At 45.5% G+C, this 26,165-nt stretch overlaps 2 protein-coding genes across 3 annotated transcripts; both read right to left on the bottom strand.

The window, feature by feature from the left end:
• Positions 1 to 512: 512 nt before the first annotated feature.
• LOC308315335 (uncharacterized protein) lies at positions 513 to 8,493 on the bottom strand. Of its 2 annotated transcripts, XR_013964015.1 has the most exons (4): positions 8,078 to 8,493; positions 7,032 to 7,186; positions 839 to 3,028; positions 513 to 553 (listed from the first exon to the last, which is right to left on the bottom strand). XR_013964015.1 is itself a non-coding variant. In XM_080763273.1 (3 exons), the coding sequence occupies exons 1-3, from the start codon at positions 8,104 to 8,106 to the stop codon at positions 2,739 to 2,741; spliced, it is 474 nt and encodes a 157-aa protein (XP_080619399.1). In that variant the 5' UTR covers positions 8,107 to 8,493; the 3' UTR covers positions 513 to 2,738. The 2 variants fall into 2 exon arrangements, 1 of the variants encoding a protein (XP_080619399.1); XM_080763273.1 differs by having other exon boundaries at positions 513 to 3,028.
• Positions 8,494 to 8,617: 124 nt separating this feature from the next.
• Positions 8,618 to 24,687, bottom strand: LOC308315334 (importin-4-like). Its single transcript, XM_080763272.1, has 7 exons — positions 24,299 to 24,687; positions 22,700 to 22,786; positions 22,513 to 22,592; positions 20,757 to 20,955; positions 20,220 to 20,285; positions 19,776 to 19,884; positions 8,618 to 8,752 (listed from the first exon to the last, which is right to left on the bottom strand). The coding sequence occupies exons 1-6, from the start codon at positions 24,305 to 24,307 to the stop codon at positions 19,834 to 19,836; spliced, it is 492 nt and encodes a 163-aa protein (XP_080619398.1). The 5' UTR covers positions 24,308 to 24,687; the 3' UTR covers positions 8,618 to 8,752; positions 19,776 to 19,833.
• Positions 24,688 to 26,165: the final 1,478 nt, after the last annotated feature.

Genomic DNA, 26,165 nt, shown 5'->3' with positions numbered 1-26,165 from the left:
AAAGACACACATTGGGAAGGGGAAAAAACAATCAAGGGCGTATGTGTAATGTATGCGAAATCATATACATAGGCCTATAAACAAAAGTTAGATGGATTTAGACCTTATTTAGTAATATTTACTGACACAAACGTGTCATTCGTTACCTTTGTTGCATTGTTTTGCTGTGACAGCTTCCCAAGAATTGTCTCTAGTAATTGTTGAAGTTGTTGTTCTGCCATGTTGGCACTTGTGTAGCCTATTAATATTAAATACGATAAACGCCGGTGAGAGTTAGACCACGCGGGCTTCTTCTTCTTCTTCTTCTTCTTCTTCTTCTTCTTTCCGGATTTATGGCGGTTGGCAAACCTATCAAGGTGCATTACCGCCACCAGCTGGACACTGGAATGTGTAGTACTAGGGACTAAGCAGCAAACCAATAAAATATAAAATATAAATCTATATTCTATTCACCAATTGGGTATTTCTTATTGTAGCTGCCCCTCGATTGATGAAAGAATGACAGGTTTGGGTGGTCTCGACGGGTGTGTTTATTGTTCCAACACCGTGAAAACTATAAGGATATAGAATAAATACAGTTACAATCGAATAATCTCATAGTTTCACTACTAAAATCTGTGCATTAAACTTGTCACTTCAGCAGTACAATCAACAATAAAAATTGTTAATTTATGGTCAATTATAAATACACTAGTGATACAAAACTCAAGTCATTTCAATTATAAGACAAGGAAATGCACAATAACCAAAAGTACCACAACCAAACGAAAACCAAACAAATACAATCATGAATGATATACTCCAAATGGAAACTAGACAAATAAATAATCATGTATACCTCACTCCGCGTATCGAGGGTGCTAAAGGGCTGCATAACCAACTTGAACCTCAGGGCACATCAACAGTCACCGATGGTCACATTTACACATAGTGTGACGGACAGGCACTGTAGACAATAGACAACTTCAGTCACTAAAAGTTCACTACCACTGCAAATGTCACAGGCTTCAACGCTGCTTAATCAATAAGAATACAAACATAATAAGAGTCACATAAACAGTCAAACATTTAATACCGTGTGGTCTGGTCGCGCACACACACACACACACACACACACACACACACACACACACACACACAGGTTCTCTCTCCCTCTGCTCACTCTGGAGTCTGGCTGTGTGAAATGAGTCTATTGGTCTGAAGTGAGTGAAGCTAACAGGCTTCAGCTATATATGGATAGGTAACAGGAGGTGTCAAAGTAAAAGTATGCCAAATTACAGGAAGTATCCAAACAAACAACAAAATAAGATATTAGCTTGCTGTTAAGACCCGAGTGTCCAATTCTCATGCGAGTAATGTAGCCCCCTCCGGTAGATAGATACGTCACAATAAGGCGTTCTTTGTTGTACAGACATTTATTTAGCGTATGCTAAATGCCGTGAGAACTCATTGGCCGCATCCACTTTGGGGGGAATAAACGGGGGAAATCTTCTCAGTACCAGTGTATTGACTTTGACTGATATCATGGGCTGGAAAACAGCAGATCTACATGTGGCAGCAGCAATGCATTTTAGCTGTTGCACGCTGAAGCTCTCTCTCAGAATGAACTGGCTCTGCCCTGCTCTGCTAATTACCAGTGATCGAAACCACCCTTGCTCAATCAGCAGATCGGGCTTCCACTGCTCAGAGGTTAAAGTGACTTTAGTCAATCAATCAAACATAAATCACCTCAAAACACATTGAAACATGAAATTGACATGAAACAAAAAACATTATGAACTTCTTAACTTATGTACTTTTTTATAAATGAACTTTTATAATTCTGTAGGCAGCTTTTAATCTTGATGCATGACAGCTACAAGTAATAATACTCTCCTCCCTCCTGCTCCAGCCCGGGCCACCACCCTCTCACTACCAACTTGCCTGCCTCTGAATGTTATAAAGAGCGCCGCAGTCCCGCCCCCTTTCAGAAAAGCGAGTGGCCCAGGAAATGAAACCCCAATGCATTTTTCCATCGGAACTTATAATTTATTCAAAGACGGTTACGCCGCGGACAAAGCCAATTCGGATCGTGACAAATCATGACAATGAACACAATGTTTTGGGCCGATCAAATCATTAGAAAGAAGAAAATAAAGGCAGGAGACAACACTTTTGTTGTTTTTCTTTGTAATTATTTTGTTCGGCCCAAAATATTGTGTTTGTCGTCATGATTTGTCACGATCCGAATTGGCTTTGTCCGCGGCTTTAAAGGTCTTTAAATAAATACTTTTTGAAATGTCTATGAGAAAAATGAATGGGGAATTGTTTCCTGGGCCAGGGTCCACATTGAATCGTGTCAAACCACAATATCACAATGTCCCTGGGTCAAACCCAGCTGGAGACCTGTGTTTGATATCCCGTCATCCCTGCACTTAATCAAAAACTACCAAAAACGTATTCAGGAGAAAAAAAGAAAAGAAAAACAGTACCGGTAGTAACATGTGGTTTCTAGATTTCAGTGGCTTTCTTTGTTTTTTGTAAATATTGTACAGTGTTTTGTTTTGGCTTCATTTAAACAGGACGGTGTAGAAAAAACTGGGGCAAAGAGGGGGGATGAGTCCAACCAGAATGGAAACGGGGACACTGCATTAACCACTTATATCATTTTTCGTTCAACAAATAGCGACAAATCTACGAGCTCACAACAAAATATAGACACTAGGATTAATGTGGTTACCGCTAAGTAGTCAGGTCAGCTACCGCCTTTTTACATAACCACTACCCATCTGAATGACAGGAAACCGCCGATGGCCATGTGGACAGCCATGTGCTTGTACCAGGGCTGGCTGGGGATCTGTCGGGGGATGTTGCGGCAGGGCGCCTGGAAGCTGCCGGCCCGGTTCTTGCCCACGATACCCCCGATGATGGTGAGAGGGAAGCCCACCAGGACCCAGGTGCCCAGCAGCAGGAGCACAGTGGTGGCCGGCAAGGCCTGTGTGGAGCCACTCCACAGAGTTCACCACACTCCATGTCAGGAACAACGGAGCTGTTGGCATACAGGACTACAATGTAAGCAAATAAAGCAATGTAAAAAAATACAGCAACTGGCATGGACTCTGTTTGCTTACTTCTGCCTGGAATACCCTCTAGAGGGAGCTAGAACTATTAGTTTCTTTAGACAAATAAATGTAAGTCTACTCTCAGGAGGAGATGGTTTACTTACTGACTGACTGACTATTGTTGAAACGCAGGTTGGGGGGGGGGGGTGGGAAGGGGGTCATATTTCTGCATGTGTTAAGACTCCTGTGCTTGGAGAGTTTAGCCATCTTTGGTTTAGGTTTATGGCACGAGTCCTAGCTTGAAGTGAATATTACTGTACTGTATGGAAAGCATAAAGGTCACTGTTTAAATAAACCAGTAATAGCCGATGTATGTATAGGGTTAGAGTTGTTAAAATGGTCTAAATGCTATGTTTTATTTTTTGCTGGGGGCCCCCTGGAACCCCCTCAAAGACACCTGAGAGTTAGCAGTTAACTGCAATGTGTTATCTTTATATTGTTTACTCCTTTCTATGCGTAGCTCTCTTCTTAGCTACAGATAATTAGCCTGTGCTACAGTGCATATTTGTCCATGAGGTGCAGGGTGTTTTGTTAAATGTGCGGATGTATTAAATCGAACAAACAAAAAGGTAGGAGCGCACATTAGTAGTGGGGAGGTGCTGACCGCAGGAGATAAAACTTAGACTGAGAAAGGAAAGAGGCCGCACAGCTCGTAGTCACAATGCCATCAAAATATTAATTTTTCCAACGTTTCGGCAACAAGTTGCCTTCTTCAGGAAATGTATTAAATTACATTTAGATTTACAGACACAAAGTAATGCTGAAATAATGCTGCCCTATAGGCAGTAGGGATGTGCATGACTGACCAAAAATAAATTTGGATTATTATACTGTTTTTAAGATTATTCTAATGAAACCATTAGAAAAATAAATTAAATAAAATAAATAGAAAATGCATAACATTATAGTTAACTTTTAGCCATCAGGAAGCAATGAAGTATTGCTACAGACACAGTTGTGACCCTACTACTACCCAACTGTTAGCAGTCTCACCGTGAGACTGCTAACAGTTTGAAAATGTTGCCCAATACAGTACTTTCAATAGGGAGGAAGTATGTTCTGAAACCAACGATAAAAGGGCTCAGTATCATTCATGATCACAAAGTCATGGTTCACAGGGTTCTCTTTCCGACAGCCATTGGTACCTGCTAGTATGTTGTGTGTTGGCCTGTTGGGTAACTGTATGAACGGTTAAAACAGGGTTCTGCTGTAACACATGTTCCACAATTTACCCTTTTTAAACACATGCCCTAAATACCACAACGCCTTGTGAGCTCAAATTGTAGTGTAGATCTGCCATTTTCTTATATAATAATGACGTTCCCAAAACAAGGTAATCGGGTTTAATGTGTGGTTAAATAAAAAGGTAAATAAAGAAATAGGGAAATGAGCCCAAGGACACTTCGACATGTAGAAAGGAGGAGCCGGAATTCGAACCGCCGACAGGTATTAAGGCTTTATACTACAATTATACGATTGTATCTGTGTGGCCACGAGGTGTGTCCTAGTTAACTCTATCTCACATAAATTATTTCTGTGGATTTCTGTTTGAACCGCATGAGGTTCATGTGCACATGTACATAATGCGCACATGCAGAATACACCTATTTGGGACACCCTGTTTGAAAACAGCACAATCTCGGACAAACCGGGACGTCTGGTCACCGTACTGTACAACGTAAACTCCTTTATTGCCAGTGTTTGCCACATATAATACAGACAGAGACAGCAACAGATCTCCTCTCTCAACCTCGCCTCGGACAGTGTCCGTGTTTCTGTGCAGTCAGTGTACTCGCACATGTGCATAAAGTATGCACAGTTTAAAAAATCTTTGATGCACACGATGTCAAAAACAGACATGAGCTGCAGCTGCTGGTGATGAATTGTACTCCATATAACGCTAAGAAGAGACCCTTAATGCTATGTGGATGCAAAACTAATAAAAACTATTTAATAATAATAAAGGCTATGTGGCAAGTATAACTTGGCCTTTAAGTGTGTGTGTGTGTGTGTGTGTGTGTGTGTGCTGCGTTTTATGAAAGGCGCAGCGGTGGTAATCGGTGGTATAAATCTAAAACCGACAAGCCCCCATCCTTTTCACTCATGCAAAAACCCATCAGAGTGTATTCAAGACATGAAACTTATCAATACCTGGGGCATAAATGTAATGTTGCAGGCGACTGGGAAGAGCAAGTCAGAGAACTGTATGATGACTACTCTGTCAGACTGGACTTGATCGACTCCTCCCCCCTCCCTATCCGAATGAAATTGCAGGCAATCAGAGAATTGGCACTCGCCAAAATTCAACATCTATTCTCGAACATCCATTTGCCACAGAACACCCTTACAGAACTGAATAACAAGGCAGTGCGCTTGGTGAGGGGCTGGTTCTGTCTCAATACTCACTCCACCCGTGCCATACTGTTTCAGCCCATCAGAGATGGTGGTCTGGGTGTACCGAATATTGAGTGGGTTTACACCGCCACCAGAACCAGTCACCTTATAAATATGCTCAACAGCGACGACCCCACGGTCAGGGAAATGGCTCGTGAGTCACTCATTCAACATATGCAGCGACGTAAAGTACCACCCGCGCTGGAGAATGAGACGCAGTTCCTTGGATTCAAGACTAAGGCGAATGGTAAATTGGACATTAAAGCCGCTGGATTCGGTGTGCGGTCCGACTGGATGGATCTTAATGATCTATGCCAGCGATCAGGACTACAGTTAAAGTGGGTGGCGCCTGATACAATAATTGCTGCGCTCAACAACAGCATCATCATAGATCCGCGTGTCCGTGCATGTGCGACCTACGAGCAAGACGGTGCGCACCATGAACTGTCAATCAAATCCGCGACCGCAAGAGCCACCATTCTAGGAATGAAGCGATCAGAAAGTGCACAACACTGGACCAGTCTGAGGCTGCAGGGAAAACTGGCTCTTCTTCCCTTTGCAAACCACTCATTATCACACTCTATACTGTCAAATAACACCATAGGTGAGGACATTCTCATTTTCACTATTAAAGCCCGTTTACAGGTGTTGCCGACCAAGTTCAACTTGGCAACCTGGTACCCATCAGCACACGACCCACACTGCATCCTACATCCAGTACCACATGACAAAGAAACAGTCGCACACATCTTAAATGGTTGCAGCCACTATAAAGGACTGTACATTGCCAGACATGACCGTCTGGTGGACCTGGTCTCAGACAAGATCAGAGGAGTACAGGACAGGACAACAAGAATGTATAAACACAGCACTGTAAAAATAGACTGGTTTGATCACAATGACACGCATGTCAATTCACTACAAAATATTCCAAATACCCCAGATATTGTGTTCATCAATGAAATTAGAAAAACTGTCACTATATTTGAAATAGGCTGCCCATTTGATTTGTATATGGACACTTGTTTTACATCCAAACTTATGAAATATCAGCTTCTGGTGGAACGTATTATGGCCTTGGGATATAACTGTCAACTTATTGTCCTTGTATTTGGAAGTCTGGGCCATGTCCATAAACTTGTGCTCAGGGGTTTGCAATTGGGTGGATTGCTAAAAACAAATGCAAAAAAGCTGGCTAAATACTGTTCTGTCTCAGCTACTATGGGCAGTCTGTCTGTCTGGAGAAGGCGTTGTTTCATTTATCCCTAGGAGGCTTAAAAAAAAACCAAAACAAACATTCTGTCTAGTAGTATCAAGTATATATATGTCAACAATGTGCTGTATATATATATTTTTTTTTTTTAATATATACTTTCTCTTCTTTTCCCTCTGTGTGTTAAGCGCATGTGCAGCAGCTTGGTTGGACCATGTAATGTATAACCTTATTCTGACCAGTGTTTGGGTCTATTCTGTATACGCCTCTTGTGCAGATCCAAATAAAAGAAATCAAATGTACTTGAATGAGTGAACGCTCACCGGTGGGTAGAGTGAGGAACTGTGCCCCGACTCCCAGCACGGCACACAGCAGACTTTTGTATGGAGGAAACCTGAAGACGTCGGTGTGTATGATCTTCCAGCCGCTGTCGCCCTGGTACAGATCATCGCAGCTGCCCTCCTCGTCCACATTGTACCTAGACGACGTGACAACAGACACTTTAACCCATTCTGACCTGAGATCAGATTCATACGAGGTTTTCCACTGGACACACACTGGTCTGATTAACCCATTCTGACCTGAGATCAGATTCTAAAAATGTCAGTCGTTCTTCGAATTTTTCAAAAATAGCAGACCTACAAGCTCGTAGCGCGCCACTCGGTGGCGCGCTATGAGCTTGTAGATCTGCTATTTTTCAATAGCTAAAGCATAACATGATGCCAACACCAAAATGGGTGCCCGGTCAGAATGGGTTAATGCAGGGATGAAATGGAAGAAGAAATAATAATAATAAAAGACAAAAGACGCATTGCTCCTCAAGAAAACAAAAATAAATAGTTAATAGAAATTAACTCAAGGCACGTGTGCGTGACGCGGTGGTGACCGATTTCGGAGGTGGTTGTGCGAATCATTGTGCTGGTGGGTGCAGTACTTAAGTTTAGACAGTTTTTGGTTTAGACTAGTCATTGGTTAGACCAGTCATTAGTCCTACAACTACAACCTATCTCAAACCCTCACCCTAAACCTAACCTCCCACAGGGCAGCACACCTAAACCTAACCTTAACCCATGTCTAACCAATGACTAGTCTAAACTAAGTATGCACCCCCAGGAAATTAACTCAAGGCTGTGTGTGTGTCATGGTGGTGACCGATTTCGGAGGTGGTTTTGCGACCGGCACTGCTGCTGGAAAGTTTCCACTGCGATAATTATTATAATGATTACAATTATTATAATGAAGGCTACATTGTGCTAGTGCTTGTGATAGTTACAGAAGGCCTGAAAGTTAAATGCTCTGTACCAAGGTTCCATTGAACAGTGGGCTGTGTCCTGTGTGTCACACTATTTCAAAGGCTGAGCGAACGGACCTGGCAAAGTCATTCTTCAGGACCCTCATGAGGATGATGATGACGAAGCCTAGCAGCAGAACCACCAGCACCAGGGAGTTGATGATTGACAGCCAGTGGATCTCCAGCGTCTTGGGGAAAAACGAGTAGTCTCTGAGGCACACAAGCACGCATGCAGAATATCTGATCCACTAGTTCTGGGGCATCATATTTCTTTGTCAAGAGTTTCACTATTCCATCTTATTGTTTACAAGCCAAGGCGCTATATATACTTTTACTGTGTGTGTATATATATATATATCGTATGGTTCAGCTCCTGAATACATCTGACTCATTGGCTATTATAATTACAGATCATGAGACATTCATCTCCTGACCCAACTAGTAACTACCTAGAATAAAATGCTAATCCAGTGCATGCATCTACGATGGTCCTACTTTCTAGAACAAACTGCATGATAACCTGAGATTAGCTACAACTGTAATCTGACATCTCATGTTAGAATTGCGATGCGAGTAGACGGTCATCACAAATGTGACACACACACACACACACACACACACACACATCACCTTGTGACTGTGAGGGAGGAAGCCACTCTCTTCCATGTACCCCACAAACCCCCAGATGGGAATGTCGTCCAGGACAAACTCAAAATAATACAGCTCCTCAATGGCCTCGCGAAGCATGTCCACCTGAGACAGACAGACAGACAGACAGACAGACAGACAGACAGACAGACAGAGAGACAGACAGACAGACGGCATAAACAATATTAGTTTGGCTCTTCTACAAAAATAAAACGTACAAGTTAGTTACAAGGCTGCATTCTGTCGCGTGTGCCAAGCTGTCATTCTCTTGTGTTATTTTCCCACCACGGAGTAACCTCGCATCTTGGAGGACAGTCAAGACGGGCAGTGTCAAACCACAGCTGCCAATTTTTGTAAATGTATTGCTGTGGATTAGCATCTAGAACACTCAATGTAACTTGCAGCAGGCTTGGCTTTGTTGGCCATTTCCTGAAGACCTTACGAGGTGGAAACGTTGGTTTCCTCTTTTTAAAGAATTGTTTGCATTGAGGCTATGAGGCCTTTTTCTTTATCTTCTTTGTTGATCTGCAAACATATTTCCTCAGTGTTGCATGTCCTTTATTGCCACATCATAAAACACTGGGCAGTGATGGTCAATTTGATTAGAACCATGAATTAACAACTTAATACCCTATGAACACTTTTGCACAGTTTGCACGTTGCTCTTTTTGACAAATGTCCACCCCAAAATAGGGATACTGTGGTTCAAGTTACGCGATCATGGACAAATGAAAATGCGCAGTGCACACTGTACAGTATTTTTTGTTTACACTGTATACTGCTAGGCAAAGCCTCGGGCCTCATTCACTATAAGCTTGGATCAACACAGATTTTGTACTTCATGTACACACACCCTATTCACTTGCACCCATTTTCAAGTCAGTCAGATTCATCAAAATGTTTTTTATTTTCCTGTGGATTTTGGCGGACGTCGTACACTCAAACCGTTTGCCGTATCATAATGTTATTAGAATGGCTCATCATTCTTCATGAAAAATTAATTCCAATAGTGCCAAACGCCAATTAAACCGTTTAGACCTGAGGACGATTCTACAAATGTCTTCTAATTCCTGACAGTTTTCTGAAAATCCCATGTTTCTATATCAGTGGTTTTCAAACTATTTCATGTCAAGGACCCATAAAATCATATGTAATTGGCCGCTGACCCCCATCTGAAAATATGTTGTTCCAGGGACCCCCCCCAGAAGCAAAGATATGAGTTCAAAACGTTCGCTCTGAAAGAATATATAAATTCAAAGATTTGCGTCACAAAATAGCAGACCTACAAGCCCATAGCGCGGCACTGTCGCCATGCCGCGCTATGATCTTGTAGATCTGCAATTTTTCAACATCTAAAGCATAACATAAATGCTTATTAAAACACCAAAAGGGATTTCCCGCCCAGAATGGATTAATCATCTGCGCGACCTGGCCGAGACAGAGACGCATCGATAATAGTTCACATCAAAGTGTCGTTCTGATGTCGGGACAGAACTCGTCACAATGCAACGTTATTCCACAGCCAGAGATATAAAGTCCACTGTTTGACTGACTGGAATGTGATCCTCTGTGTCTTTTAAATCAGAGCTTTTTTTGTGTTGGAAAGTAACTATAAACTACTTAAGTACTGTGCTTATTGTATGGACAATGTTGAGGTATCTGTACTTTACTTGGAGTATTTCCAATACTTTTTTACTTCTACTCCACTACATCTCAGAGGCAAATATTGTACTTTTACTTTACAAATATTGTACTTTAGTTTCTAGTTACTTTGTAGATTTTGATGACAAAACATACATTAAACACTTCAGCCCTATATGTACATTTCGGGCCATTTGAAAATATCAGATCTACAGGCTCACAGTGCGTCACGTTGCGACGCACTGATAGCTTGTAGATCTGCCATTTAAAAAAAACATGTTTTTATTCATTTGTAAACCCTGAAACGGGACATTCTTCATAATGCGTACTTTTACTTTTCGTAGTGCATTCCGACTTTAACTTTTCGTAGTGCATTCCGACCACAATACTTTTGTACTTTCACTCGAGTATACATTCTGAATCCTCGGGTCTTTTACGTGTAACCTTGTACTTCTACATCGCAGTATATTGTAGTACAAAAAACACAAAGTGAGTACTTAATCCATCGCTGGCTTACGATGGATTCTCCCACGCCTCAGAGAGAGAGAGAGAGAGAGAGAGAGAGAGAGAGAGATAGAGAGAGACAATCGGGGTGAATAGGGATACAGGGTGCTGCGGAGGGCTCTGCTCCGTGTTGCTCAATTTGTCGGGGATCAGCAGCCCCCGTGTGCGCAGAGGATGTGCGTAGACTCGGATTGTTGAGTATTGCTCAATTAGTGATTGCTATTAATTAGTGGCTCATGTTTCTATGATATGGGAGGGCTGTGATGAGAAGCATAGATGTTTGGGAGGGAGGAAGCGACGCAGAGCAACAATTGTACCGTTCCTGACCACGGCTTAAGGATCACGCATACTGTGATTCCATTTCATTTCTAACACTCATGATTAAACTGCGGCATGACACGCGCGCACACACACACACACACACACACACACACACACACACACACACACGCATGGACTGACACATGTGAGTACACGTCTCCCTCATCTGTGCAGACGCGCGGCAAAAGACAAACATTTATTAGCCGCACATTTGACCCCGATCTGCGTGATCATTGAAACACCTGCGCGCGCGTCGGTCGGACTGGAATTTAATTGCATCACTTAGTTAAGCCACTTCACTTAGTTAAGCCACTTAAGCGCCGGCCGCGTTGCTTAATTTGTCGGGGATCAGCGGCAGGGGATGTGCGTTGACTCGGATTGTAGGTAATTGCTATTAATTAGTGGCTCATGTTTTTATGGTGTGGGAGGACTGTGGTGAGAAACAGAGATGTTTGGGAGGGAGGGAGGGACCACGGCTAAGTCATTGAATTAGTTTTCATTTTCGTTTTCTTTCATGTCATGTGGCCTTGTGGTTAGAGTGTCCGCCCTGAAACTGGGAGGTCGGGGGTTCGATCCCCGGCCGGGTCATACCAAAGAAAAACAAATGGGACCCTGCTTGGCACTCGGCATCAAAGGGTTGGATTGGGGGGGTCAGACCCTGCTTGGCACTCGGCATCAAAGGGTTGGATTGGGGGGGTCAGACCCTGCTTGGCACTCGGCATCAAAGGGTTGGATTGGGGGGGTCAGACCCTGCTTGGCACTCGGCATCAAAGGGTTGGATTGGGGGGGTCAGACCCTGCTTGGCACTCGGCATCAAAGGGTTGGATTGGGGGGGTCAGACCCTGCTTGGCACTCGGCATCAAAGGGTTGGATTGGGGGGGTCAGACCCTGCTTGGCACTCGGCATCAAAGGGTTGGATTGGGGGGGTCAGACCCTGCTTGGCACTCGGCATCAAAGGGTTGGATTGGGGGGGTCAGACCCTGCTTGGCACTCGGCATCAAAGGGTTGGATTGGGGGGGTCAGACCCTGCTTGGCACTCGGCATCAAAGGGTTGGATTGGGGGGGTCAGACCCTGCTTGGCACTCGGCATCAAAGGGTTGGATTGGGGGGGTCAGACCCTGCTTGGCACTCGGCATCAAAGGGTTGGATTGGGGGGGTCAGACCCTGCTTGGCACTCGGCATCAAAGGGTTGGATTGGGGGGGTCAGACCCTGCTTGGCACTCGGCATCAAAGGGTTGGATTGGGGGGGTCAGACCCTGCTTGGCACTCGGCATCAAAGGGTTGGATTGGGGGGGTCAGACCCTGCTTGGCACTCGGCATCAAAGGGTTGGATTGGGGGGGTCAGACCCTGCTTGGCACTCGGCATCAAAGGGTTGGATTGGGGGGGTCAGACCCTGCTTGGCACTCGGCATCAAAGGGTTGGATTGGGGGGGTCAGACCCTGCTTGGCACTCGGCATCAAAGGGTTGGATTGGGGGGGTCAGACCCTGCTTGGCACTCGGCATCAAAGGGTTGGATTGGGGGGGTCAGACCCTGCTTGGCACTCGGCATCAAAGGGTTGGATTGGGGGGGTCAGACCCTGCTTGGCACTCGGCATCAAAGGGTTGGATTGGGGGGGTCAGACCCTGCTTGGCACTCGGCATCAAAGGGTTGGATTGGGGGGGTCAGACCCTGCTTGGCACTCGGCATCAAAGGGTTGGATTGGGGGGGTCAGACCCTGCTTGGCACTCGGCATCAAAGGGTTGGATTGGGGGGGTCAGACCCTGCTTGGCACTCGGCATCAAAGGGTTGGATTGGGGGGGTCAGACCCTGCTTGGCACTCGGCATCAAAGGGTTGGATTGGGGGGGTCAGACCCTGCTTGGCACTCGGCATCAAAGGGTTGGATTGGGGGGGTCAGACCCTGCTTGGCACTCGGCATCAAAGGGTTGGATTGGGGGGGTCAGACCCTGCTTGGCACTCGGCATCAAAGGGTTGGATTGGGGGGGTCAGACCCTGCTTGGCACTCGGCATCAAAGGGTTGGATTGGGGGGGTCAGACCCTGCTTGGCACTCGGCATCAAAGGGTTGGATTGGGGGGGTCAGACCCTGCTTGGCACTCGGCATCAAAGGGTTGGATTGGGGGGGTCAGACCCTGCTTGGCACTCGGCATCAAAGGGTTGGATTGGGGGGGTCAGACCCTGCTTGGCACTCGGCATCAAAGGGTTGGATTGGGGGGGTCAGACCCTGCTTGGCACTCGGCATCAAAGGGTTGGATTGGGGGGGTCAGACCCTGCTTGGCACTCGGCATCAAAGGGTTGGATTGGGGGGGTCAGACCCTGCTTGGCACTCGGCATCAAAGGGTTGGATTGGGGGGGTCAGACCCTGCTTGGCACTCGGCATCAAAGGGTTGGATTGGGGGGGTCAGACCCTGCTTGGCACTCGGCATCAAAGGGTTGGATTGGGGGGGTCAGACCCTGCTTGGCACTCGGCATCAAAGGGTTGGATTGGGGGGGTCAGACCCTGCTTGGCACTCGGCATCAAAGGGTTGGATTGGGGGGGTCAGACCCTGCTTGGCACTCGGCATCAAAGGGTTGGATTGGGGGGGTCAGACCCTGCTTGGCACTCGGCATCAAAGGGTTGGATTGGGGGGGTCAGACCCTGCTTGGCACTCGGCATCAAAGGGTTGGATTGGGGGGGTCAGACCCTGCTTGGCACTCGGCATCAAAGGGTTGGATTGGGGGGGTCAGACCCTGCTTGGCACTCGGCATCAAAGGGTTGGATTGGGGGGGTCAGACCCTGCTTGGCACTCGGCATCAAAGGGTTGGATTGGGGGGGTCAGACCCTGCTTGGCACTCGGCATCAAAGGGTTGGATTGGGGGGGTCAGACCCTGCTTGGCACTCGGCATCAAAGGGTTGGATTGGGGGGGTCAGACCCTGCTTGGCACTCGGCATCAAAGGGTTGGATTGGGGGGGTCAGACCCTGCTTGGCACTCGGCATCAAAGGGTTGGATTGGGGGGGTCAGACCCTGCTTGGCACTCGGCATCAAAGGGTTGGATTGGGGGGGTCAGACCCTGCTTGGCACTCGGCATCAAAGGGTTGGATTGGGGGGGTCAGACCCTGCTTGGCACTCGGCATCAAAGGGTTGGATTGGGGGGGTCAGACCCTGCTTGGCACTCGGCATCAAAGGGTTGGATTGGGGGGGTCAGACCCTGCTTGGCACTCGGCATCAAAGGGTTGGATTGGGGGGGTCAGACCCTGCTTGGCACTCGGCATCAAAGGGTTGGATTGGGGGGGTCAGACCCTGCTTGGCACTCGGCATCAAAGGGTTGGATTGGGGGGGTCAGACCCTGCTTGGCACTCGGCATCAAAGGGTTGGATTGGGGGGGTCAGACCCTGCTTGGCACTCGGCATCAAAGGGTTGGATTGGGGGGGTCAGACCCTGCTTGGCACTCGGCATCAAAGGGTTGGATTGGGGGGGTCAGACCCTGCTTGGCACTCGGCATCAAAGGGTTGGATTGGGGGGGTCAAATCTACTAATCACATGATTCCCGAGCGCGGCGCACGCTGTGGCTCACCGCTCCTTGGCTGCAGCTCACCGCTCCTTGGCTGCAGCTCACCGCTCCATGGCTGCAGCTCACCGCTCCTTGGCTGCAGCTCACCGCTCCTTGGCTGCAGCTCACCGCTCCTTGGCTGCAGCTCACCGCTCCATGGCTGCAGCTCACCGCTCCTTGGCTGCAGCTCACCGCTCCTTGGCTGCAGCTCACCGCTCCATGGCTGCAGCTCACCGCTCCATGGCTGCAGCTCACCGCTCCTTGGCTGCAGCTCACCGCTCCATGGCTGCAGCTCACCGCTCCATGGCTGCAGCTCACCGCTCCATGGCTGCAGCTCACCGCTCCTTGGCTGCAGCTCACCGCTCCATGGCTGCAGCTCACCGCTCCAACAGATGGGTCAAATGCGGAGAACAAATTTTACTGCGGTAACGTGTGTGACAAATCGTACGACAAAAGCAGGGAATCATGTCTTTCAGAGAAACAGCGAGTTGAGAAAACAGGCTTGAAAGGTTCCCTTCTGTGGACTCTAAAGGTCCCTGCACACTTGTTATGATTTTTAGCGGTTTTCCGAAAAAACTTGTCCTGTGTGCAACCACCTTAAGACTTTCCCCTGAACATTCGGGAGTTTGAATGTTCGCTCATTATGGTTTGGCACTCGAATCTTAATTAATAGGCTCGAACACTTTTATTTGAGAATTTTGATGATCTCATCCACTAAAATGAAGGGGGACCACTTTGGATGACGTCCCAACTGGAAATGCCATCGAATGTTGCCCATCAGACGCCTGTGGAGCGGTGCGCTCGGTTGTGATATCATTAAAGTTCCATCCTGTGATTAATCTCCGTCCTGAGCATAACTATCTGATAGGACAGAGACCTCCGTTTATGTCGCTCAGGTTGTTAACCTGGAACCCCCTCAGGGGCCGCTGGTGGTTTCCTGACCACCTGTTGACCTGGAACCCCCTCAGGGGCCGTTGGTGGTCCCCTGACCACCGGTTGACCTGGTACCCCCTCAGGGGCCGCTGGTGGTCCCCCGCGTCTAGTTTCACCCGGCGTCTCCGGCCAGGATAGCTGTATAGCTGAACACACTTTTCATTGTGGGCTGTGTCGATAGGCCAAGCCTTGCGTGACATGTGTTCCACTGAAGCAATATAAGTGATACAAGTGCACCTTAGGACTCCGGTATTGTTGTCCAGTGGTGAATCATTACAGATCCAGACAGATTGACGTTGTGAGAAATGTTTCACTGGACGGTACATGTGGATGTAGGACCTGTGGACATATTCACAGGCGCTGCTGCAGCAGCAGTCGAGGACGATCTGTACTTCTTTACACGGAGCTGTAAAAACGTCACTGAGTATGGCGACTGGACCTCCATCGGTGCGTGTGTCTTCAACACAGTGTCTTCACGCTGGAGAGCATTGAGCTCAGTGACAACTGGAACCGGACTGGGGTTTCTTTGCAGGGGGAACATCATGATATCCGATGGCCACAGCGCTGTGCTGATAGGACACAGCGTCTACGTCTGGGGAGGGAGAAGCCCTTACAGAGATGTGCTTTACGCGTTTGACGTAGACACCCACAGCTGGTCCAAACCCATGGTGTCTGGGAGCGTCCCAGAGCGGAGGCATGGCCACTCGGCCTGTGCCTTAGGAAATGTCATGTTTATCTATGGAGGCTACAAGGGTTGGATTACCTCTAAAGACATGTTCAAGTTGGACACCAACACGATGGTCTGGTCTTTGATTAACACCAGAGGCACTTCCCCTCCTTCCTCACACAGACAATCTGCCACCATCATCGGGACAAAGATGTTTCTATGTGTGACCGCAGGGCTACACTACATCAGAGTATTTGACACAGAGACAGACCTCTGGCTGAGCACTCCTTCTGCACAAAATCTTCCAGTAAGAATCTTGTCTAATTTAGCAGCCTTTGCCTACAACGGAGAGCTGTACATAATTGGTGGCCTCACCTATGATTTTATCTCAAGTGACCTGTGGAAATTCAACCCAGAGACCTTTTCCTGGACCAAGGTTACGCCCAAGGGGAACGGCCCGTCGAAGATTCATTCTGACGTTCGCTGTTGCATGGTGGGAGATCGTATTGTCTTCTTTGGAGGATCTAAACCATACAAGGAGACCTGTGGAGACCTGTGGATCCTAGACTCCAGTATTCGTCTGAAGACGTTCTGTAAACTAGCGGTTATTCAGTACGGTCTGAATCAGTCTGAACTCCCACACGACATCCGGTGGGAACTGAGAACCATGACTGTTGAGAGTACGACCTTCCCTTGGCTACACCATGAAAGAGAACAGGCAAGAGATGCAGCATATTCCAAGACTCAGGTAATAATAATAATGAATTTTATTTATAATGCACTTTTCATTCACAAGGAATCTCAGAGTGCTACAAGGTTTAAAAACATATGATATCATAAAAGGTTAAAAACAGGTTTAACAAAAAACAGTGCAAAAAAAAACAGTTCAGCATAAAAAGACCTTCCGGAACAGGAAGGTTTTCAGGCCTTTTTTAAAACATTCCACAGTCTGTGGCACTCTCAGGTCTATGGGAGGCCATTCCACAAACGTGGTGCTGCTGAGCAAAAGGCCCGGTCCCCCATGGTGCGCAGCTTGGTATCGGGAACATGGAGTAGGAGTTTGTAGGTATATCCTACGTCAGCTGGACTAGTGAGGAGAAAGTGGAGGAACTCCATCCTGAACGCTAAATCGTACAGCACGTTCAGCTCTGTTGGTCCCCAAGCCAAGCCCTAACATCCAATATGACTGGAAGGCATTCTCAACCGATCCTTGCCTGCAAGACAGGTATCCGGAGGAGGTCAGGAGGCGCTTCCAGCTGCTGGATGAGGGAGTGGAGCCTAATGAAGAATACAGGCCATTTGTTGTCGCGAACAAAGAGGCGTCCAGGCTTTGGGTGTGTGCCTGTGCTCGACAAAACCAGAACCACCCTGCAGTCCAGACACCCGGAAGTCGTGGCGCCACGGGTTAGAGTCAAGTAGTAGTAACTATTAGCTAAAGTTTTCAAGCGACTCTACTCAGAGTCTCTCTCACGTGATTGAACTTCTCACCCCATCTCTAATATAAGGGAGATGGGGGGGAAAGACCCTCTCACCTACAATATTGTAGGAGCCAAAATATACATTTTGTTTGTTGTTTATTCCATTTGTTTATTTTTTCCCACGCTTGGGTTTTCGATGTGCCACAGTCAAGCTCACGGCCAAAGCGCTGTCAAATAAAATTGAAAAGGATCAGAAAGACCGTAAATCTTATGTGAAACAAATGCAAGAGCTCACAAAGGAAATAAAAGGGCTTATGAAAAATGATGCAAATGTAAGGGATGTGCAAAGCACAATGGAGAAACTGAATGAAATGTATGAAAATGCAAAAGCAGCACATAATTCAGCAACTGTCTTGATTCCACATGAGGAGGTGGAAAATCAAAATGTGTGGTTTTCACGTGTCATAAAGCACCATTCAGATTTCAGGGATGATGTAAAACTGTGGTTTGATAAGAGTGAAATGCCAATGAATCAATTCCTGCACAATCAGTAACTGAAGCTGATCAATCTGTTCATGTGGAAATTAACCCATTCTGACCTGAGATCAGATTCATACGAGGTTTCCACTGGACACACACTGGTCTGATGAACCCATTCTGACCTGAGATCAGATTCTAAAAATGTCAGTCGTTCTTCGAATTTTTCAAAAATAGCAGACCTACAAGCTCGTATCGCGCCACTCGGTGGCGCGATATGAGCTTGTAGATCTGCTATTTTTCAATAGGTAAAGCATAACATGATGCTAACACCAAAATGGGTGCCCGGTCAGAATGGGTTAATGTTGAACATGCACAACATATTGAAATACCTGTTGAACAGGAGGTGGAAACTGTGGAAATGACGGGTGGGCAGCAGGACAAATTGCTACCCACTAATGCTCAAAAGCACACACAATCACAACATGTAACTCAGTCACAACAGGCAACAGAGTCAGCTGACTTACAGGAAACAATCCAACCTGGTGACAGTGTGTCAAACATAACCAAGAAAACAAAGGGTTCTACAAAGCTTCAAGTACAGAATCCGCACGTTTGAAAGCCGAGGCAGAAATGGCTGCTCTCGTTGTTCATCAAAAAATGATCCAGAATAGACATGCCCTAGTGGAGCAAATGGAGCACCTGCGAAGACTAAAGGAAAAGCTGGAGCTGGAAATAGGGGCGTCCAACCGATTACCGACAACACTAACGGCTAATGGTTTACCGATAAAAATAAAAATAATTTATTTTGAAGCGCCGAGAGCGGGCACCGCGGCCAAGGCGCCAAAGCCCCTCTTTCCAACTGCACTGTCAGTGCAACCACGCATGTGCCGTGACTTCCACTTCCCCCCAAAACAAAAACACTGCATGTATAGTGGCGGAGGAGGGAAAAAGGAGGGAAAAAGAAAAGACGAAAAATGAAACGGCGCGCAGAAAGAAGTACCGTTTGGCAGCATTTTACACAAAAGAATGTTGATGAGGTCACTTGTAATCTGTGTAATTTCACGATGAAATATACCTCCAGTACTATCAGCAATGAAGTATCACCTGGATAACCGCCACCCAACCCCATCGGCCTCGGGTGCAGCAGCACAAGCAACGCTGCTTGGCATGCTAGCGTTCGCGGGGAGGAGATGTGACCCGACCAGAGCAGAGGCGATCACACAGAAAGTATGCGCTGATTGGTTGAATGGGACACCATGCCAATCAGTGTTGTCCATGGTAGGGGGTTTATGGTTGAATGGGACACCATGCCAATCAGTGTTGTCGAGGGTAGGGGGTTTCGGGCATTGATGGGCTACGTCGAGCCCAACTACCACATTCCATCGAGGCAGACCATCACCCGCCGCATTGAGGCGCGATTTAAAGTTGGGAAAAGAAACGCTCAAATCACAACTGGATCATACCGAATCTGTGGCTATAACGACGGACTGCTGGACTGCACTGACCACCGAGAGCTATGGGACAGTAACAGTGCACTATATATATTTTTTTAATACTGCTTTTATTATTGATTTATTGATTTGTTAGCACTCTGTAATGCTAACAAATCAAATGAAGAGGTACAGTAGGCTCACCTGCAGGTGTTCAGAGAACTGTCCCAGGGCGAAAAGACCAGCGCTGCGAACCACCTGATTACTGTCCGACAGGCTCTGACAGACCGTCTGCACCATTGACGACAGCAGCCTAACACACACACACACACACGCACACACACACACACACACACACACACAATGTTGGGCTGTCGAGTGTAGGCAGTATCCACAAATGTAGTTATTATAATTGTTGTATATATTTTCTCCAATGATGTGTAAATAATGTGTATAATATGATTTAAATCATAAACTGTAAATTGTATTTTTGTGGTGGGCAACAGGAAGACTTGTTGAATCGGCTATCCCTATATATACAAAGTCAAACAAATAAAAAATACTGCATCATGATCTCACAGGAACATGATGGGACCAACAACGAACAGCTGCAACTCCTCGGATGTCAATCTAAGTTCCTCCATTTACCTGATCCGCCTTGGTGAGGTTTTTCAGAGCCGCAATCATTTTTGGGATGAGCGAGCGCATCAGGTTCTGAGGGACAATACATCACTTCAATCAATACAGATTACAGAAGGTGATGTTTCACTTGTCTTAAATTACATTTTCCATACATAGTGTGAACAAAACATGCAAGTGATCAAGATACAAGCTTATAAATAATGCATCGCCACGTGTTGTGAGGATGTAGATCTGCTATTCGTTATACAACAACATATTGGTTACGGGTGACTGAATGCAATAGTTAATCTGACATAAACTTCCTAATGCTTTTGTTCCGTCTTCAAAGCTTCCCTCAAAGAAAACCTGCGCCAGTTTCCCTTTCACAGTAGCTTCACATGCATGTCCTAATATAGAGGGTATGTGCATGCATAACATTGTTTAATGCAAATCAGATTTTCAGACTTTTCTGTTTGGATGTCAAGGTCAGAAAGTCATTTTTGCCACTCAGTATACTACTCTATGCCCATGGTGACCTGAGATGGAATGATGATGATGCCTCACCATCTCCTCTGAGCCTGTATATGCGGTTATCGCAGTGAGCGTGAGGATGCAGTAGTACAGGGCCGTGGGGTTGTCCAGATCGTCCAACACGGTGCCAAACAGCTGGAGCAGCTGCCGGTAGTGAGGCTTGAAGGGCTCGGGGTTGGACTCCACCACCTTGCTCAACAGCAGGAGGCCCACCTGGGAACACAAAGGACACCTAAAGACTAAATATAAACTTTGGAGACCTAGTGAAATGAAAAATATGTTTTTTCACAGTTTTAGAGCATATCCGTGGTGACATGGGAATACCTAAATTACAATAGATGCCAAAACAATGGGGAAATTTCCATTTGTGTAGGTTTATATCAAAAGTCCCTAAAAAGCTAATTTTAATTACTTCCTGTTCCTGTGAGCAAAAACGTGCTGCGTGATGACATACATAGATTTGTTTTTGGCTTTTGTGCCTTTATTGATAGTATCAAGTGAAGATGGACAGAAAGGGGGAGAGAGAAGGGGAGAGACATGCAGCAAAGGTCGTAGGAGCCTGACCAGTTTGTTTTGAGAGGTCTGGAGCCTTGTTTTAAGGGCCTTTGAGGTGCTGTGGTACCACGAGGTGGATGCATAGTCAAAGAAACCTTGTACGAGGGCTCCTGTTAAGGTCTTCAAGGTGTTTTTGTTGACCAGTGAGGAGATCCTGTAAAGGAATCTTGTTCTTTGATTGACTTTTTTGATTACGTTGGTGGCCATTTTATCACCGGAAAGATTGGCCTCCAGGATGGAACCTAGGTAGGTAATTTCATCTTTTTGTGTGATAATAGTCACCCACTCTAACCAAGAAGTCATCTGCCTTGCTGAGATTACTATTTGATCCGAAGAGAATGGATTCAGTTTTTCCCAGGTGTAAGGATAGTTTGTTATCAGCAATGAAGGGCCAGTCATTCACATTCAGGCTGTGGTGTATATATTATAACTCATAGATTCACTGTACAGATATTCTACTGTTAGACAGATGCTAGGTTCTTAGCTTGCTCATGATTCTTGATAACTATTTATATGTATTGTTCTATTGTTTCGTTTACTGTAAATCACTCTGGATTAAGAGCGTCTGCTAAAGGCCAAAATTGTAATTGTAAATTGTGTATATATTTACATTGAAGGGGTCAAATACACCGGAGTGACACTCGTGGCAACTTACTCTGACTCTTGTGTGAAAGCTTGTAGCACGGCTGCCTTCAAGCTGTGGCACAATAAAACAAGACAACTGTATCAAATTATCAATCATTATTAATATTCACCTCATTATACAAGCAGTAAGGAGATCGTATTCCAATGTTTTTTATTGGCCATTTCCCCTACCATAAGCCCATTGGGAGGTGTGCTAATTTGCTTATTTCCATCGCTCAAAAATCAATGTAAATAGTATCCCAAGTGGCATTTCGATGGAAATAAGCGAATTAGCACAGAAACCCAACCCCCATTGAAGGCTTATATTAGGGGAAATAGCCAATAAAAAACATTGGAATACGATCTCCTTACTGCTTGTATAATGAGGTGAATATTAATAATGATTGATAATTTGATACGGTTGTTTTGTTTTATTGTGCCACAGCTTGAAGGCAGTCGTGCTGCAAGCTGCACTTTTGCACAAAATAACACCTGGACATCTTTGGTGGGGACGTAACCACTACAAATAAAGCCTTCTAGCATGGAATTCTCCTTTAAGGCACCCAATAACTTTGGTGACTGACTGCGCCACACAGAATATCTCTAATACCTTTCTCTATGATCCGGGCTTATCTTCTTCCAATGTTTTTTCACTCTCATCCTCAGCATCACTGCAGCCGACTGCCGGATCTAAACAAGAGGTGAAAAGATAATAAAATACCAAAGTTATAACACAAGTAGATTTGAAGTTGATCTTCAGAGCATATTTAGAGCTCAGGTTAATAATAAAAACATACCTGAGGGTACTGAGAGCCAGTCATGACAGCACACAGTGCAGGGATGATGGCCGGATCTTTGAAAGCCAGCTTCAGCTGGGCTGTGGCCTGATGTGGGTAAACGGACACCAGACACACATCACTAGTTATGTGACTCAGAAAACACATTTGTCTACACAAACATCATTTCCCTCGTTGATATTACAAGATTGACAGTTTAAACTGTTGACAAAGTTGATTAAAAGCAGTTGTCGGCAGTCTCCCACTCCCACAGCAGACCTCTACATCCAGACAGCGTGTTCTGTCAAAAGCTTGACAACGAATCCTCCCTATGCAAATAGTAGTTTTGGGCGGTTAGCTTGACAGCTAGCTGTCTGAATTTCCTTAATAACACTTGTGTATTACTATTAAATACGATAATACGCCGGTGAGAGAAGACACTCGAACGGAAGGTGGGTGAGGTTTGGTTGAAGTTGTGTCGTGACACACCGTTCCCCATGCACCACGCGGGCTGAACTATGGATGGATCCGAAGGAATGGATGGATGGAGCTCCTTGCCACACCTTCCACATCTTTTCACTCCTCTGCAAACAGATGCCACATGGCCGTATTCCTGGCAACAGAAACATATCATAGGACGGTAGGACCTCTCTCATAAGGCCTGACTCTGTACGATGTGTAATCCACATTATATACGATCTGGTAGCTCTCCTTCAAATGTGATACAAATGGACTTCGTGTCTTCCCTCTGCTCCTCTCTTAGCCGCAATTTGCAACTCTAGATTTTTTTACAATGGGCTGAATCCAGAGTTGCAATAACCTCCATCAACTTCCTATGCATGTTTTTTGGTTTGTGATCTCCTGGTCTTAAATGACGTTAAACTCACCAACTTTGCAGCTGCAGTCCAAGCTTGAATTATCCTCTTTCAATCTGGTGTCGCTTGTTTATCATAAAAGTCCCCCGTAGAGATGTTATGAGCTACTTTCTGTCAAAAATATTCCAAGAGTGACAATATCGAGCCGCCATTTTGATTTTTGCAACGTGCCGTAAAACAAGATGTGAGGGGGAGCGCTTGTTTAATAGAATCTTACCTGCGCAGGTAAGACACCCAAAGAAGAGGCCGACGCCCTAGGGAGGGAGGGACGCTATTAAACAAGCACTCCCCCTCACATCTTGTTTTACGGCACGTTGTAAAAATCAAAATGGCGGCTCGATATTGTCACTCTTGGAATATTTTGGACAGAAAGTAGCTCATAACATCTCTACGGGCGACTTTTATGATAAACAAGCGACACCAGATTGAAAGAGGATAATTCAAGCTTGGACTGCAGCTGCAAAGTTGGTGAGTTTAACGTCATTTAAGACCAGGAGATCACAAACCAAAAAACATGCATAGGAAGTTGATGGAGGTTATTGCAACTCTGGATTCAGCCCATTGTAAAAAAATCTAGAGTTGCAAATTGCGGCTACTCCTCTCTGTATCTAGACATTCGTCTGGCTTCCCAAACGCCGTCCACCTCTTCCCGAAAAATATCCGGATTGACTGTCAGAGGAACCCCACTTATTACTCCCTTCCTCCTCCTTAATCCTCCAAGACGAAAAGTGTTTACGGGACTCACCAAACTCATATATTTTCATAGTCCTGTATGACTGCTCATCGTCTCTGCAATCAATGAGCACCACTCCGCCTCTTGTGACCCTCACAGACTTTACTTTACCAACCCATTTCGCTATGAACTTTCCCACCTCATTCTGGTCTCCGAAAACGCCGTCAGCTTTACTCTCAGCTGTCATCCCTATCATAAACTGATCTTCTTGCTCACTTAGGTCACTTTCCCTCCTTCTCTTTTTCCTATCCACAGACACTGACATGCCGTCCTCCGAATCATTTTCCCCATACTCTTTTCCTGCTCCTGATGCCATTTTCCCGTTGCTTCAACTGTCCATCTCTCAGCGTGGACCTGTCTCACCACCTCACCAGCCGACGACACGCATTTACCTACCACCGTGTTCAACTGTCATCCACACACAGCTCTTGAATTGAGTTGGCGAACTTGGCGTGTTAAAGGGACAGCATCATGCACCAGCACCGTGAGCCGGCCGAACGGCGACATCTGTCGGAACGGAGGACACGCTGCTGCACAAAAATAAAATTGAAATTGATTGATTGAATACTTTATTAACAGATCACAGATGGCCCAGTTGACTTCAGTCTCCCAAAACATGGTCTCATCTGAGCCTACACTGTAGTACTTCACACACACTGTCCATGTATAGAGATGAATAGCAATGCAAATAGAGCCATTAGGCTTGCTGCAGTCAATTTTACAATTTACAATTTAGGCATTTAGCAGACGCTCTTAATCCAGAGCGATTTACATTAAGCAAGAACAAAAAGCATGGGGAATACATCACATAAAAACATTTATCATGAAACATGCAGCGCAGTGCAGTGCTCTCAAATCCTTTCAGTGGTAACTGGATCATTTGCACATCACAGAGAGAGGGTGCACAAACAACACAGGCCTAACCCAAATCATCTTCGTAAAAATAATTACAAATGGTGGAGAAGGCGTGAAGGAGTGGGTGATATGATTTAATTTACGGTTCAATCAACCTTGGCCTGTTCAGACAATGTGCAGTTAAATGGAGGGGAGGGTCTGTCTTTAAAATGATTCACTAACTCCTCACGTCTAATCTAATCTATACACCCAATTAAATAAAACACCTTATTTGTCACGGATGAAAATATTCAATTTCCTTTTAGAATCAATACAACATTGAACATACATGCAATTGAAGTGCACATTTGATCATTTCATTATAAAATCCTGAATGTAATGCAGGCCATTTATATGCTTCAGCTTCACAGATACACATGCATGTTCAGGTCAATATGAAAATGGCACTTAGCCTTACTATACTTCTCTCAAACCCTTTCAGTGGTAACTGAACCATTACATCAACTGCCACCACACCACAGAGGGGAAGCATTGTAAACAACACAGTCCTAATTCCTAAACAAACCATCGCTGTAAAGTGAGTGGGAGTACAAATCGAATTCAATTTATCACAGGTTCACGCACACATTTCCACTACAAGCGCTGTAGGTCTACCCTTTAGCCTAAGTACCCATCAGTGCCTTGTTAGATACCTGGCCTAGGGGAGCCAAGTATACACAACAAAAAATACAGGGAGACACAGTACTCAAAATAAATTAATTTATTTAAGTAATCAAAATAAGAATTAAGTTAAATCATACCCAAATGAAGGTCAAACAGATGAGGTGTGGAAATCAGTAGTCAGTAGTGTAGTGCGTGTGTGCATGAGTGAGATGTGTGTGCGTGTTGTATGTATTAACCCATTCTGAACGGGAACCCATTTTGGTGTTAGCATCATGTTATGCTTTAGCTATTGAACTAGAGGATGTCTGAAAAAAAAATGTCAGAATAGTTCTAGACTGTAATGCGTGATTTTTTATAAGCA

Source organism: Protomyctophum bolini (assembly GCF_963924005.1).
Source record: "Protomyctophum bolini genome assembly, chromosome: 5".
Classification (NCBI taxonomy): domain Eukaryota; kingdom Metazoa; phylum Chordata; class Actinopteri; order Myctophiformes; family Myctophidae; genus Protomyctophum; species Protomyctophum bolini.
The sequence above is the reverse complement of the archived record's forward strand: the minus strand, read 5'-3'. Positions and strand labels throughout refer to the sequence as shown.